Source organism: Neopsephotus bourkii, unplaced genomic scaffold (assembly GCF_033783945.1).
Source record: "Neopsephotus bourkii isolate Nb327-2 ecotype Australia unplaced genomic scaffold, CSIRO-AGI_Nbou_v1 NB_1792, whole genome shotgun sequence".
In the NCBI taxonomy this organism is placed as follows: Eukaryota; Metazoa; Chordata; class Aves; order Psittaciformes; family Psittacidae; genus Neopsephotus; species Neopsephotus bourkii.
The window spans coordinates 8,998,134-9,015,327 of NW_026902266.1; the positions used below are offsets into that span (position 1 = coordinate 8,998,134).

The following is a 17,194-nucleotide window of genomic DNA, read 5'->3' on the forward strand; positions in this document are numbered from 1 at the left end:
CTAAGTTTTTATGTAAGTTCTGAAACATTAGTTTGGTTTTCGTGTGAAAAGGATAATTCCATGATAAAATAACATGGAGATACAATTGCCTTTTCTGTTTTTTTCTTTGACTGCAACCATCAGGAGAAAACACAAATACAAAAAGACTTGTGGAGAATTGAAGATGTTACAGCGGGTTTGAGTGCAAATAAAGCAAATTACAAAACCATAGTAGACTCCATCAAGAACCCAGGTAAGTAGAACATAATTAAAGCATAAAAAATAAGCAGCTGAATCTGTGGGTCTGCACAAATAGTCTAGAAGTTTGTTCTACTGCAGAAAATCCAGTTAATTTTGCTATTGGTAGTGTCAGTAGTCTCTTTTGATTGAGCACATTCACTTGGTGGTATTTTGTTGAGGTGGCAAAGAGGTTTTTAGTTGTTTGGATTTTTTTTACATACTGATGAACAAAAATGTAACAAGCCATAAAAAGGAAACAATAATAATGGTCTAAATTCTTCAAGTTTCAGAAAGAGCTTCTGTCGTATGCCAGGCTAACACCAGCATAGTATCTGTTCTGCATTCTGCCCAGGGGCTGCTGTGTTGATGTAGTTCCTTTCTCCCTTCCTCCCCTTTCAGGGAGGTGTTTAGTGGGCAAAGCAACAACATCACCTATGGAAGGCAAAGTCTGTGTGGTCTGCATTTCAATTACCTTATGTTTCAAAGAAAAGACCTAAGCATTGGGACAGCAAGACTGTTAATACCTACTGTAAATTCACTTTATATGTAAAGTATCTTTGCTCACCTTTTACATACAGAGATAAAACAGTTCTGAGATAGTGAGATTTTATTTAAGGTATGACTATGAGTGTTTTGCCTTGTCCAGATCTGTAGACATCATACAGAATTTGTGGCATGGAGTCAAATGCAGCCTATGAACTGATGTCATATGACTCTTGGGCTTTTCCTTCCTTCCCTCCCAGTACCATCTCCAAGGAATTTTACTGGATGATATTAAAGTGTGTGTTTTTATATTTATCCTGAAAGAGGTGTTTGAATCCTCATCAAGAAGATGTTTATACCCTTCCTGCAATCTGACAATCAAACATTTTTATGTCAAAACCCCCCCCTCCCCTGTTTGTGATCAAAGCAATGTGCAGAGTATTACCATTTTATGAAGTCTAAGGATGTTAATTGCTATTCTTATGAAAATTATTGATAAGAAACAACACCTAACACATTTGCATATTTCTCCCTTAGAGAGAAAAATAGTGCCTTCATTTTCTCAACCATCAGTGCCTTCCTTACCAGCTTCCCTTGCAACTGCGGACAGCAAACTTTCGGTTCCGCAAAGCCCTCCACCCAGTCCTGTTAAATCGTCTCTGGAGGTTAGGCTGTACCCACAGCCTTATTTCCAGACCAGAATACAGCACCAAGCACAGCAGCTGAAAAAAATGGAGCCATCTCTTCAGTCACCAATTAAGCTCAAGCCAAAGGTTGTAAGTACTGCTCTTGTGAGATCCCTTCCCCAAGATTTCCATGTACTTCTGGCAGAAACAGTGAAGTTTTCATGGTTACAAAGTGCACACACTGCGGAGGCAGAACAGGGAGACTCTTAAGGTATTTGTATTGAAACTGAGCAATAGCACTTGCAGCACAAGAGATATGTGCCTAATCTAGAGTTTTATGTAGTAGCCATATGCTGGTTTAGGACATACCAATGCAGAATCTTCCTTGGTAATGCTTTGTGGTTGATTAGTTGTTTACTTTCTTGGGTCTTGTTTGCTTTTTAAAACCTCAAGCTGATGGTGTGTTTAGAGGAGAGCATGCTAAAGCAGTTACAAGTAACTCATATAATGTAGTAAAATTTCAATCAGTTTGTGCCAGACTGTTTTCAGACTGTTTGCCAAAAACCTGTGTTTCCCTGTTACCAGGAAGACGAAGCACCGCCCAGACCTCCTCTTCCTCAGTTGTACAGTCCTGATGATCAGCCACCAGCTGTTCCACCTCTCCCAAGAGAAGCCACTGTCATCAGACACACATCAGTGAGGGGCCTGAAGCGTCAGTCAGATGAAAGAAAAAGAGACAGAGAACTTGGACAGTATGTAAATGGAGATTACAGGGTGAGCACTCATACACCTAAACACCTGCACTTTAAAGATGTGTGAACCTATTATAAGTATGAACCTATAATAAAATATATTACTGTCTGTAAAATACAAAGACTGATGAGTATTTTTCTGTATAGGTGGAACTGCGTTCATACATGAGTGAACCAGAACTCGCAACAATAGGTGGTGACCTCAGCCAACCTTCCAGTGTTTTAATAAGCTCTGACAGTAGATACCAGACATTACCTACCCGTGGTAAGCCAGGAATTTATGTAGTTTATTTTTAACAGTACTTGTAGTTGATTTTTAACAGGACTGTGTGCATAGGAGCTTTTCTCTCCTAGGAGTTTCTGAAGACGGTCTTTGTCATGAGACCATTATTTTTAGACTAACTATACAATGCTTTGAAAGTCTGGAGATTTTATTCATTTTAATGGTTTGATTTTACAGAGACTTCTGCAAAGCAACTTAATATATAGTGCTTAAAAAAAACAATAGCAAACCATGAAATTAGCTTTTAGAATGTTCCCTGTATTCCGAGTGATTTTTCCTCATGATTTCTGTGTGATCTTTTACAAACTCAAGTATTTTATAGCAACACTTGCATTGTCATTGAAATGAAAGCAATAAAGAGTATGAGTGCAACAGCCCCAGACACTAAATGTGACTTGACATTCCATCCCCACTGTGCTACAGTCCTGTAAGTTTTACAAATGAGGACAGAGGGGAAAAGAAATTAATTTCTCAGCCATTCTTTTCTTATTTTTTTTCCTGTGAATGTTGAGTGTTGATTTTCTTCATAGATGTAATTATTTGTATGGCTTTTCTACTGTTGTACAGCTGAGTTCACTTTGTACCTTATGTAATATAACCTTCTAAATTACTGTATATCATTCCAAATTTTGAGCAATAATGGCCTGAAACATTACTTTAGGCTGAAATAAAGTAACCAGAATGTAGCAGAAAAAGCATGATAACTTAAACATCTGACACTTCGTTATATCTGTAGTTTTGGTTTAAAGCATTCTCTTTTTCCTTATAAAGGCTTATCTGGATCAACTTCCAGATTGCACCAATCATCTACCATTTCATCATTTGCAACACTTCGAAGGGATAGGTCCAAGGTAAGTTTTAAATTAACACCTGAAGGCAAATGTCTGAACCATTATAAATATTTAAGTTCAGAGTATATTTTGCACTGCAGGAAGTGGGATTGTAGTAGCATGGGAGAGGGCAAACACCTGTGATCTAATAAAATCTTCATTTTTACTTTCTTAAATGAATTGGGAAGACAGACAACTTCATGCATTTGAAATAGATATATAAAACAAGGTTTAGAACCAAAATCAGCACTATTAACAGAAAATGTAGAGTTGAAAAGAACAAAATCAGGTTAATTTAGTAATAAGGTAGGATAAAGAGTTAAATTTTTGTGTACTTCATATATAGTATTGATTACAACATGTGTTTTGTGCGTCTTGTGACTTCTACAGGAAAGACCAAAGAGTGCCTTGGAACGTTTATACTCTGGGGACCACCAAAGGGGCAAGATGAGTGCAGAGGAACAACTAGAAAGAATGAAGCGACATCAGAAAGCATTAGTTCGTGAACGCAAGAGAACTCTTAGCCAAGGAGAAAGGCAGTCTGTTTCATCTCGGTCCTTCATCAGGCCCATTTCTGCAGACATAGGCTCAGTATGTTAGATATGCCTTAAAAGGACTAAACTAAAAAATATCTTTTTTTTTTTTTTTCCTAGCAAGCACTTTCACTTGAGTGTGTGTGATGCTTCCAGTCTAATTAAATTAGTGTTATACAGTATAAAATGAGTTCAGAGAGTGAATAACAGGTGATCTTTTCTTACTAGTAGTTACAGTGTATGTAGCAAGTTCAGCAGGTAAGTTGGTCAGAGGTTAGTGTGCTGAGTGAAGATGGGAGTATATTAGAGTGATTTCAGAGACATGGTTGGTTTTTATTGGAATTGTATTTAGAAAGTGTAAGAAGCTTGTACAGTTTTAAAACTGCTTCATAATGGAATGGGCCTTTTAGAATGTTCTTTTTCACCATGGGTATTTTTCTTTCTAATTCATAAATCAGGCTGCAAGATAGTCATGGTAATATCAGACCCAGGTAGTGTTTGTTTTTGTAAAAAAGCTTATAAATGTGTAATCAACTTTAATCATGCTGATTGGAAATTTATGTAAGAGCTAATGTGTTTGATACAAATTCTTCTTTAAAGCTCAAAATGTAGAATATTCTAATAAGGCTCAAATTTATGCTGCTTAAGAAAAGGAGTTTTGTTGCGTTCTGAGATAAAATACTGTACAGATGATAAGTTTGTAATGATATATTTTGGATACTAACCAAAGCAATTCTAATTGGTGAAGTTACCCAGTTGCTCACTTGGTGCTAAACCAAGATTGTACTGTAATTGCACTTATGCTGTGGTCTCTTAAATTATTTTTTATTTGGTCCACTAGAGCTTTAGAATGATCACCTTGTTTTACCTAATTCATTGCACAAGATCTCTTGCTTTTAGATTTGTCACTCATCATACCTAATGCCTCTTTTATTTTTTTTCTTTTTTTTGCTTGTTTTTAATTTGCAGAATTTTGTAGTTGTTTTAAAATTTCTAACTGGACTACTCAATTTTTACCAGGCTTAATTGCATTTAGTATGTGTATCAACTGCTAGCATTAAAAACCCTATAATATTCAGCCTGTCATTCCCACTGCTCAGTAGCACTAATTTACAGCCAGTTATTTGCATTTACTTTCCCAGTAAATGTTCACTACTGGGAGACATTCATCTATTTTGTCTTCTGTTTTTCAATCATGAATTTGTTAAAGATAGTGCATAACGTTCGGGAACCTGTAGAACTATAGTATCACTCTTATTTGTGTATTTGAATTAGAAGTAAATCTGAGCTTCTTCTGTTTTCTGACTTACATAACATACACAAGTTGAATTTCAACATTTTTGCAACACTCATTAACATTTGTGGCAAACACCTTATCTATAAATTTGGTTGCCATCTTGGTCTTTTTCTTGCTGTAAAAATTCAAAATAGAATCTTTGAGCTCAAGCAATGTTTTGTAGAGCTCATCTCTTGTACCTATAGGGCTTCAATACACAAAAAGCATGTTTGATAGCACAATTACTTACAGCATTACAATTATTTAGCAGCCAAAGTGGCAAACATTTAAATGTATAATTGAAGTGCTGCTCAGTATGTAACATTTGCTTTTAACATACATTGTATGTGTAACTCTAATTTTTAATTGGTCAGTTCTCAAGTGTAGTATGACATTTTAAGTATTGATCACAGTACCTGAATTTGTTATATACAATGCCTTTTTAATGTAAAATTGCAACATCAAAGCCAATAAAAATTCTGCTTCGTAAGAATGGTTTGATGTTTTTCTTACCTATATACAATAACTTGAAAGTAATACTGTGTGTTTAAAATATACTATGTCAATCAGGCCTGGTTTGAATATGAGTAGAAGAGTGAGTTTGGAGTACTTGTATGAGAAAACATTTTTTTCTCTTTTGAATTCTGTAAAGAAAAAAATCTTAATTTTTGAGATATAATTGCCTTTATCTATTTAACTTTTTAAATATAAATGGAATATATGTATCTTCTGAGTGAATATTGAGAGCTTGTGCATGAATAGGTTTCAGTTAGATTTATTGATGCAGGTAGCATAATGAAGTCTAAGGACTTCACATGGAGTTCAAACTTCAACCAAAGATTTGTAGTAGAAATCCTGGAGATACTTTAAAGAAACATAATTCTTCTATAATTCTCTTATTGATATCCCCAAATGCTTGAGGGGATAATTTGTTTGTTGTTGTTCTTTTTTGTCCCTTCTCTTTTCCACTGCATTTAATACCGTGCTTCAAATCTGTATGGCAAAGCTGATGAGATCTGCTGGATGGAATGATGCTACAACTGAACTTAATTTTTTGAACAAAAAAGTGTTGGTAGTGTTCTTAAGCATGAATTTATATGGAGCTACATTGTGTGTAGCTGTGAAAGAGCTACTATGCAAATATTTGGGAACTAAATTGTGCTGCTTAATTTTAATGTTCTGAATTTATTATTGCTCCATACTTACCTTGTAAAGACTATGTGAAAGATTTTTTTATCCTTGCAAGTAGTTAGATACTGCTTTTTAGTAAAGTCAGAAGAGCTTAGAAGTTACTAAATTTTGTTTTTGATTTCAAGGCAAGTTAATGCTAGTACATACAATTTTATCAGTTTCATACACTAGGTATTACTCTAAAAAGATACATAAATTTGTCAAGTTTTAAGTGCCAACCTGCAATATAAATACCATTTCAGTGTAGTGATTCAAATTCACACTGCATTGCCTGTTTAGAATGCCTAGGACTAGTCTTTCAGTCTGTACACTCACTTGTATTGACATCTGGCTTCCAAAAATGTTTGTGTAGTTAGTTCTGTGTTAATCAGCGTTATGTGAAATTGTGATTAATACATTTGTTAGAATTTAATACTGCTGAACATTAACTGCAAAATTAAATAATCCTCCAAAATCTGTGTAGCATAGCTAAATACCAAATTTCCCACCTGTATATGCCAAAAAAGAGTTGTATTTTCTTTTTCTTGTCAGTTAAGGGGTTTGCTCTGTGGATTCTTTCAACAATATATTGCAGCAGTAGTAATGTACATTGCTAAATGACGAATTTGGCAGTACGGTTGAATGCAGTTAATTGTTTTGTATCTATTACCAGTGGAAACGAGAGCAAGAATTTGATTTGCAGTTGCTTGAGAGAGCAGTTCGTGGAGAAGACAAGGGTGAAAATGAATGGTTAAAAGTTCAGCCGGCAGCAGTGACAGAGACAGACCTGGAGCCTCAAGACTATGATTTAGATATTAGCAGAGAGGTAACAGTCACAATTTTTTGCCCTCTATTCTATGCCCCAAAATATTCACCTTTTGAAGTTTTAGGCAGTGAATTCTCATTTCTTTCAAAAGTTAGCTGGAAGTTTGAACTAAAAGGAGTCTTTTGGGCATTAAAAATTTATAGCCTGGCACTTAGAATTTCTGCCAGGTTTGTGTTCATGTTGTGTTTTAGCAGAATAAATTGAAACATTGGCTCTACTGTTTGAAATACGTATTTCAGGAAAAAGTGATTAAGTGAGGGAATGTTATATAAATAAAATAACTAAGAAAAAAAAAAAGCCAACAAACTCCAAACATCCAGAGTATTTGAAAATAAGAAACAGCAATGAAGGAAAAGTTATTTCCCCACAGCTACCTTACTCTTCATGCTGATGGTAAAATATGATAGAGAAGAGGGAGAGCTGCTTTATTCTGGTCAGAACAGAAAACACCTTTCTGTCAGCTTTTCAAATTACTTGGCTGGTGTTCTGGCCAGTAACTCTTTTTTCAGCCCTACTAACTGAGGATATCACTTGTTTGAAATGCGATTGAGCCATCTGGTGGAAAAGAAAAAATACAGCAAGTGGAAAGATTTCAGTAGGTGCTATGCATTGTGTAAAATGCCACTGTAGACTGAAAATCAGTAAAATTATAGTAATTACACTACTGAGCACTTATACTCTTCTGAAAGATGTTGGCAATTTATGATTTTATAAGAAGAGATATTTGTAAGAGGTTGAATCTGTGAGCAATTAGCTGTTGATCTCTATAAATTAATGTATCTTTCAACTAATCTCTGTACATTTTCTGGAGAAAATGCAGTGCTCCTGTAAACTTCATAAACTGAAAATATACTTTCATTGTATTGCCTTCCCTTGTTGCACTTTCCTATTAATTTTTTTTTCCCAGAAGGCCTGCAGGGCTATGTGAACCACATCATACACCTGAATTAGTACCTTAAGCCTACAATAGGAAACATTTTTGCTTATAGGCATTTCTGTTCTACTTCAAAGAAACTGAAACAAGTCTGAAGCTCTGAATGTAAAACTTTTCTCAGGTTACCCAGGTTGTCTCCTTTTCCATTTCATGTACCCATCCTCTTCACCTTACAGACATTTCTGTACCTGAGGTATTTCTGTGTCTCATATGGAAATGTACTCAGTTGTGTCCTTAAAGCTAATAAATCTGCTGTTCATATGGTAACCGAGTTTGTTATTCTTGAAGTGGCAGGATGACCTGATCTAGCTTATTTATAGTATGGAGATAGTTATATGAATTTGTTTTATATATGTATGTATTATATTTATCTACAGAGCTCTGGAGAGGAGTTGGATTTGAAAGTAATGAAGTGTAGTGGAAATACAGGATTTTTAGGAAGCATTAGCTTTGGGTTTACTGAGAAAGAAGTGTAAAAATATGAGGTTCTGGTTTTAATGTGGTTGAGTGCGCATGACTGTATTGTGTGCTTTGGACCTATGATTGCCTGCAAATTACTGAGCCTAATCACTGGGGGTTAGGTCAGACCGCTTCACATATGCCATTGAATTAATGTGAGCTAAGATCAGTCGTGAAAAATTTAGGATTATTTTTATTTGAAACTTTGAATTTTGAGAACTTGCTGCTTCATGAGCATTCCAACAAATATCCAAAGAGGACAAGAGGGTTCTCATTTATTTACTTTATTCACACATGCTGTGTGCTTTTAAAAAGTAGTATGTTCTGTAATAAGACTTGGTCTTCAGAGTCCATTTGTATACTGAATTTTCATTGGGTGATTTAGTTCTGTTATGAGTAACAAAAGTTTCCCACAATGAAACTGATCCAACAAAAATTTGTTGCCAGCTTTTGTAATGTAATCATATTAAAACTTTCAATCTACAAGATTCTGTGTATGCAGTGTGTTGCTAAAATTGAACAATGTTAGTGTTTTTCTGGGTCAGTTTCCTAGGCAACTTTTGAATACCTAGGATTTCAGATTTTATAGTCCAGGTATTTCCTCAGATGATTGCAAATTACTGTTTGTCTTTCCCTCCCTCTCCTTTTTGCTTTTCTGCTGCTCATAGAAGAAGATTATACAGTCTCAAAAGAACAATACCCTTGGTTAAAACTTTAGGTGATACTTCTGTTCAGTTGTAGGAAGTCCTTGCTGGCATGACATAAATGTAATGGCATTAAAACCTCAGGTTCTCCAGTCAGTCTTGTAGTGGTTGCTTCTTTGTACTGTAACAGCTTTAGGCAGCGTCCAACTTTGGGCTCTATGCCTGAGCTGAAGAAGGGTTCCTTGTTGATTCTGATTTCTTTTGTAATCCCTTCAATATTTGTTCTTCTAAAATCAAATGAATCAGAGGTAAAATACACTGTTAAAAGGGCATCAGCTGATATCCAGAGGGAGTGTTTAGCATCAGGTACATGTACTGACTGTGAAAACCCATGCTTTAAAAAAATTGAGAATTCATCTCAATTTTTTTTTAAATCTTTATTATTAAAAAGTTGATGCTTTTCTTTTTCCTTCCACAGTTGTCAAAACCCGAGAAGGTTGCAATTCCAGAACGCTATGTTGAACTAGAGCCAGAAGAGCCTCTTTCTACAGAAGAACTGGCAGCAAGGCAGCGTAAAGCAGAAAAGATAAAGAATATTCTTACTAAATCAAGGTCGGGTTTTGGTGTTTTTCCTAAATCTTACGTAGTGCCTGGTGTTAAACATTGGAAACTAACTTCATACGATAGTTTAATTCCTATTGGATCATCTAAGTGTAACGTGGCTTTTAGAAAATGCACTCAGAATTTATGTAGTGTACTTAAATTTCCTTTGTAAAACAGGGTGACAGAGATCGTGACAAATTTTGTAAGTGTCCATTTTCTTGTTCAGATCATGCTAAAATAGTAGCAAGTCCTTACCAAACAACTCGTAAGTGAGGAGGAAGGAAAGGCCAGATCTGGCCAAAAGCAGAATAAAAGTCAGTGTGAGAGAAAGTTCATGTTGTCTCCAGAGAGCTGGAGTTCTGAAAGAACACTTTTGGCTACTTACAGCTAATGTAGAGTCAGCTAAAACATTTAAGAATTCGATTACTTCAAGTATCTGCTGTCTCTTTGGAAGGCAGTTAAAGAGGCTGTGCCTGAGGACAGACAGGTTATATGCATTGTCCTCCAGGCACTACAAAGAACTTTTATTAAGAGCTTCAAATAAATAGCATTTTTGGTAGTGCTTTTGTGTAAACGCCGTATTTACAACAAGGGACTTTCAGATGTAATGAAGGCTATGCAGAAATTGTGACTGAATGTGTAATGGCTGCATCATTTGTCTCTGCTGTAGTCATTAACGTACAATATCTGACACTCCTTTAGAGAATGTTAATAAAATACAGAGCTTGATAGATGAGATCTGAAAACTGCTGTATGAGTTCAAGCTTGTTCTCATCTGCATGGTAGATTCTTCTTTATGTTTGTGAATGTTAATGTTGTTTTGCACTTTCCCACTAGTATGCACAATCTACAGCCTACTGTTGCCCAGGACAAACACAACTCGGTTGATTTAGATTCACAGCTGCAAGAGCAGGAGCGCATCATTACCATATCATACGCTTTGGCTTCTGAAGCCTCTCAGAGGAGCAGGGAGGTGGCAGGTAATACTTAGTTATTTACAAAATAACAGCTATTTCTTACCAGCTTCTAAAGTTGTGTGGGGTTGTTGCTGAACTCCTAGCGAAAGAGATACTTTCAGTCATTCATATTCAAAATAGTGAAAAGTGTGTACAGGTAACAAAAGAATTACATTAAGTATTTGGCCTCCAATAGACAAACTGAAGATGTATACTATCTACATATCTAGAAGCCAGTATGATCAGTAAGTTCAGAGCTTGGAAACTTGCTCTTACTAATAATATTAAAAAATATACATTTCAATTAATTAATAAATAAGGTATTTCTATATTCATTTTTAAAAAGTAAATTGAACTGTCACTTAAAGAAATCAGGACAAAGGGATTTTTAATTTTTTTTAGCAGAAGGCTTCCCTGGTGTGGTGTTAGAGATTAGAATGCCGTCATTTGCAGCTTGAGCTGTAAGACAACAGGCTAGAAAAGACATTGTAAAATAGGTACTGGCATGTTTCTGTCTGGTGTCCAAGATTAGAGGTCAGAGCAAGACGACGTGCATGAATTCTGCTTGATGCCTGGAAATTAATAGATCCTTTGCAATATGTTACTAAAAGTGATAATTTCACTCTTGATTGCTTTACAGTTGAAATAAGTAAAAAATATCTAGAGATTTGTATCACACAGTAATACATGCAGCAGCTATTCTAGCAAGTGTCTGACTGGTCATTTATAACTGGCACAGTTCACTGTTCCGGTGGAGAATGGAAATAATGGAAACTTCAACTATGATGGAGAAAAAATACGCACATTTCTCATCTGAAGTTGTCAGTTTAAACTTATGGCACTTGCCACAGAAACCCCTAAGACCTTCCTATTAAAGACAGATTATTCCAATATCCAGATGCATAACATGCATCTATAGTAACAGACTGTTGATTGATAGTGGCTGTATACTCTGAGATACAGTGGCAGCTAAATCTGAGGGGAATGTGATTTTGAGGGATCAATTTCAAGATACATCTGAAGACTTCAGAGTTCTGTGGGTAATTGACTGAAAGGGATAAAATGATTCACTGAGGAGGCTAGATGTTATGAAAAAACTCAAAACAAGCAAACAAAGCCAGAATTGTAGAATCTTGGGAGCATTTCAGGAATAACCTTTTGGATATCCAGGCATCTGTTTCCAAAGCCTTCTCTTCAGGCAATCTGGTCCCAGTTCTAGAAGCCAGGTCCTTGTAACAGACTCGCACTCCCTGGTTGTGGAGTGGGACTTTGTGTTTCATGAGGTATGACCTAGCGCAGCATTTTGCCACATGAGTTCTAGCTTATACTGGGAAAATGTAGCACCAAAATCGAGATCAGCCAGGATGAATGCTGACCATACTTGAAATTCTTCCTTTGAGTTAGTACAGGAGCAGAGTGCCTGCCACACTAAACAGTCTTCATGTGGCTAGTTAACCTACTTCTGTTGTGCATGAAGTTGCGATAACTGCACACTACTAAAGTAGATTTAATCTTTTTATGTTGTATAGTGAATGTAGTAGCTATGTTTACTACAGATTTTTTTGTAAATATTTTCATTTTTGCATTGTAATTATTTCAAAAGTGTGATCACCACATATTCTTGGGTATCCATAACCACAGGAATCTTCTTAATTCTTTAGTTGTTCTTTCAGATGCTTAAAAAACCCTAACATAGTGGACAGTTTGATTCTTTAAGGAAGCAGAAACCTTTATGTGCATAAATGTTCCTTGCCACACTTGTGTCTTAAGTCTTCAGTTTTTGTAGCATGTCTTGTTTTGATTTCAATTATTACTTCCTCCTTTAAAAACAAACACCTTTCAAGGGATTCTAAAAAAATCAACCCACAGTGGTTTGATTTTGATAGAAAATATACAAACTATAAAAAGAGTTCAGGTTTTTTAGTTACAGCCTGCTTTCTGATGATCTAATGTGATCAAAAGGAAAAGCATCTGATGCTTTGCACATTACATTATACATTCTCATTTATTTGAATTTCACAGATTCCTTCACATTTTTATTTTTGCAGTTTGATTTTTAAAGTGTGGGTTGTCATTTGCTCCATGTTGACAAAGCAGACCTTATCTGAATACCCAAAACTAGTTACTACATTTGTTACAAAGATTTGCTTATAAGAAACACTCTGAAGCTTAACTTTTCCCATTTTTCAGGAGGAAGTAGTTATGTTAAGATACTGTGATAATATAGATCTTTAAATTGTACGTTTATCTAGTCCTTGTAAAGTAGCATTTTAGAATTCCTCTGTTCCTAATAAGAAATCAACCTTCTAAATGGAAATCATGCCAAGAATCTGGAAGATTCAAAACAAATGCAGGAATATCAAGAATTGATTTCCTAAATTGTATGGTTTGGAATTAGGTTTGCCTTTGGCCCTCCAAAATGTGAAAGCAGAATTTAAGACTGAATTTTGGTGGCTTTAGTTTTATGATTATTGGCTTTAAACACTATACCATTACTCATATTTATAAACAAGGATAGTTTTAATCAATGTATTCTTTATCCTGAAGTTTCATCTGAGACCTGGAAATGACTTACTATATCAGGAACTGTACTAAGCAAAATATGTAATTTTTTTGGTAATTTTTCTATATATTCTTTTTATTTCTGCTCATTGGCATATAACAAGGGAAATTTTGAAAACCTGTACAACCTCAAGTGAAATCTTGAAATCAAATTAGCAAAAATAGGTGCTATTCCAGAAGTGCAGTTTTAAAAGCAGGGCTGAATTGGAGTATATCAGTGTTGTGTGCCTTAAAATGTTCCAGTTAAACTTTGCCTTTAAGATAGATTGTCCATATTATCATCAAACAGGAATGTTTATTTACACAACTTATGCAAGTAATAGAAAAAAACAGTAGGTAGAAAGGCTGTTGTTTAAATTGTGCTCCATGTAACTATAATAGTGTAACACCTCATTGTGTTACTAATCAGGTTTCCTGTTCGTGTGGTAGAAAATTAAGGTCACTCCATTTATAATATGAATGTTTGATTGTGCAGTCTAATTCCTGTATGTGATCCCTTCTAGCTCAGCAGTTGACCTATCCATCTAAAGCACCCTCACCTTCTGTACCACAGCCACCTCACTCCCCCTTAAGCAATGGATTTCACTACACATTTGTTTAAACACCTTAAAAGTAAGAACTAACTGCTCTTGGCATGTCTGATTTGCCATTGTGCCTTTTCTGTGGCTTGCTAAATCTTAACATTTTTACTAAACCTAAATTAGATCCAAGTGAACGCATGCATCTATTTTTCAGAAACCTTTTATTCTTGTAAATACTGCTTCTAATAAACTAACATATGACATGGGCTGATGAAGTCTTTAAATAACTGCTGTCGCTCTACAGATAAGATGCTTCCATAATCTTACTGTGGTGAAGGAAAGAGACACCTGTACTCTCAGTAGCATGTGGCCAGATTTTCAGCAGCGGTTTGTACTCCGGTGGCTAGTGTTTGTGACTCCTATGGCTAATGTAGTGGTGCATAGGTATTTTTGCCTGTGTGCGGCATACACAGTTGCTGCTCAAACGAATCTAAAGTGCAAACTCATACAAGCAGGGGATTCAGCTGTGAACTGCTATCTTACACATGAACTAACATCGGAGTCTTAATTGAGGTGAGCTGAAAATTTGGCCCTTCGTAACTAATTCTGCAATATTGTATTTGACTATTTTATGCCTTTGATATGGTTTTCATTGAATTGTATAACAGAAAACTTGATATTTGTCTCAAGTTACTTTGCCATTTCAAGTATTAAAATTGTGATAATTTCATTGTCCTTATAAAAGAAGCATTTCTTCTTTTCCCTGTAGTATTTTCAGGAATTTTTTCTCTTTGAACTAGGAAAACCTGTAAATATTATACTTGACTGTGAAGTGTGCCCCTAGTTAAGGCACTCACCATGCTTCCATACTTTCCTTTGAAATTATTCTCACCTTTCTGATTTCCTTGGGCCTAATTTTATTGCCTGATGTTGGACAAAAAGATAAAACATAAATTAAGTAGAAAAAAGAGTTGATTGAGTGAATAACTCAAATAGCGTTAACCTTTAGATACCTTTGTTTTCATTGTCACTGATCTGAGTCAAATATCTGTGTAAAAAATAAAAATCTAAATAAAACTGAGCACATACAAGAAAGGCCCAAACAGGCAGTGACCTGCCTTATACAGGGCCTGTGAAAAAAAGATAAATTTACATCAAGAGATTAGGAGCCTCTACAGAGCTTGATGGAAATAGATGTTTGCTTTTCTGGTTCAGTTTATCCTTCTGAAAACCATTTTTGTTGGGGATGAATAACGCCTGACTCATATCCAGGGATGTGCTAATTGATTGTGACTATCACTTGAGATCTTTGCCTGTGAATAGGGTACCTATGTGTGGCCTCAAGAACCCAGAAAAATAACCATATGGTCCCAGGGTATTAGACTTGAGAAAGGGCTTGGACCAGATGACCTCCAGAGGTCCCTTCCTCCCCCAACCATTCTGTGATTCCAAACTGACTTTAAAACGTGTATCACATGTTTATATAAATATACATACATGTGTATGTATAGTTACATATTTACATATATCTATGAAAACATACATTTTCTTCAGGAAAAAAACATGAAGAAAATAATTGCAATAACCAGTGACATGCAGGGGTCACAGGAGTTTGAGCATCGGTGGCATCATAAGATAATCATTCACATGGCCGTAGGACTTGTTCATTCTGTCAAACTGCAGAAGGCTTTAATAAAGAAATGTTTCCTGCAATTGCTTACTGCTTAACCATGTTTTATTTCACTTCATGCTAGCCAAAGCAGTGAGTGAACACTCGATGTAAGAGTCAAAACAAATCCCTCCTAGTGACACCATGTGGAAGGAAGAGGACATTCTTTACCACCTTTCTTTGAAGATGCGCATTGGCTGATGACATGTTCTTCTGGAAATACATTGAGAATAATAGGAGGATTTTCTATGAAAATGAAGAGATTTGCAAATAATTTTATTTTTACTTCCATTTAGTTCAGACTTTTTATATGAATAAATGGCACTTTTAATAAACTCTGTAAAATACTGACAATGTATTTTTAGAACAATGTATTTTAGATTATTTTTTTTTTAATCAAGGGCTGAATTCGTTTTAAGAGAAACTACTTGCATAGATGTTAAAAGATGCTGTTACTTCCCCCTCAGGCTCAGATGCACAATGTAAAGTTTCATGGAAACAAAAAAGAAAATTTGAACAAGCTAGAAGCACATTCATAGGTTATGGGTAGAGCTAATGCAAGGGACAGATTTGCTAAAAGGATGTTTTGGATTGAATATTTTTGTAGAGTTAAGCCCCCACCCTTTTGCCCATGAAGTAATACATTGCAAGAACTTTTAGCTTGAATTTCTAAACATCGGTAACCACTGTACAGCTGAAGTTTCCCACAAAAGCCATAATGGAAGCCAGTTTTAACTCCCATTTCCTTTTTTGATCCCATATGATTAACTTGGTGGTATCACTACACAGTGTGCTTGGGACCCCTAAGAAACAAACAGCTGGCAAACTTTAGTTTCTTTGGAAAGATGTTAAAGAAGAAAACTTTTAATTAAATATGTGAAGAAATGAAAAAAACAATAATAGCACGTGTCATTTCGCTAGTAAATATATATTTTTCTTTTCAATTTTTTTTCAGTAAACATTACAATATGATGTATTGACTAATATTTATCCTGGAAACAGCAAAACTAATGTAATGTGGCACCTGCTAATTTCATATGTATGGTCACCTGTTGCTCAACTTTGCCAAACTTTGAAATTCAGTGTTTTACAGAGCAAAGGGTGAGGTAGTTACCTAAGGAGAAAACCAGATTAAAAGAATTGCTGCAGCTATGTTACTTGAAACTTGTGTATGCATTGAAGGCAAGACATGCAAAAATTTCCCAATGTTATGCAATTATTAGTTGAGTTCAGCTCTGGATGAGAAATTACTGAGAAATACTTGTGCAGTATTTTGTGAAACCACTAACTTCTTCATTTGTTGTATCTGAGTAATAGCTACAAAACTCTTGAAAATGATTGACCTACAAGTTTCAGACTTTAAGACAAATCATATTATATTAACACTATACTCAGAAATATTCTTAAAAGTATGTATTTAGCTAATGCAATCTACTTTACCTCAGTACTGCCAGTATCAACTTCAGAACCTTTTGCCAAAATAATGATTTATTTTTGCCTTTATAAAAAGTTTTGAAAGCAGAAATGAGTATTTTGCAAGAAAGCATTAATTTAAATAAAATATAACAGTGTGGAAAATGGTATATGTACAGATTAAAATATTAACATAACTGCCTCCTTTTGCCTCTGTCTTGTCTGCCATCTTAGCAGTGTTCATATAGTTGAAAATCCAGAGTCATTTGTGCTGTTACGTTTTGCTCTTCTTTGGTTCAAGTCCTAGTGAAGTTGCCCAGTTTTGCATTTATTTCACTGGCATTTGGATCAGGTTCCCCCTACACCAAAGTGTCATCTTTTTTTTTTTTTATATTTAGAAATGTTTCTTAGCATTTGATTAAATCTGTCTTTATT

At 35.3% G+C, this 17,194-nt stretch overlaps 1 protein-coding gene across 2 annotated transcripts in view; it reads left to right on the plus strand.

The window, feature by feature from the left end:
• Window positions 1-16,956, plus strand: part of PLEKHA7 (pleckstrin homology domain containing A7) — a 162,566-nt gene extending 145,610 nt beyond the window's left edge. For both annotated transcript variants that reach the window (XM_061380124.1, XM_061380125.1), the window contains 11 exons: window positions 124-232; window positions 1,240-1,478; window positions 1,914-2,102; window positions 2,228-2,345; window positions 3,135-3,214; window positions 3,584-3,784; window positions 6,846-6,998; window positions 9,514-9,647; window positions 10,476-10,618; window positions 13,660-13,768; window positions 15,432-16,956. In XM_061380124.1, the coding sequence (XP_061236108.1) occupies window positions 124-232; window positions 1,240-1,478; window positions 1,914-2,102; window positions 2,228-2,345; window positions 3,135-3,214; window positions 3,584-3,784; window positions 6,846-6,998; window positions 9,514-9,647; window positions 10,476-10,618; window positions 13,660-13,757 (1,464 nt within the window). In that variant the 3' untranslated portion in view covers window positions 13,758-13,768; window positions 15,432-16,956. The remainder of the gene's footprint in view (window positions 1-123; window positions 233-1,239; window positions 1,479-1,913; window positions 2,103-2,227; window positions 2,346-3,134; window positions 3,215-3,583; window positions 3,785-6,845; window positions 6,999-9,513; window positions 9,648-10,475; window positions 10,619-13,659; window positions 13,769-15,431) is intronic.
• Window positions 16,957-17,194: the final 238 nt, after the last annotated feature.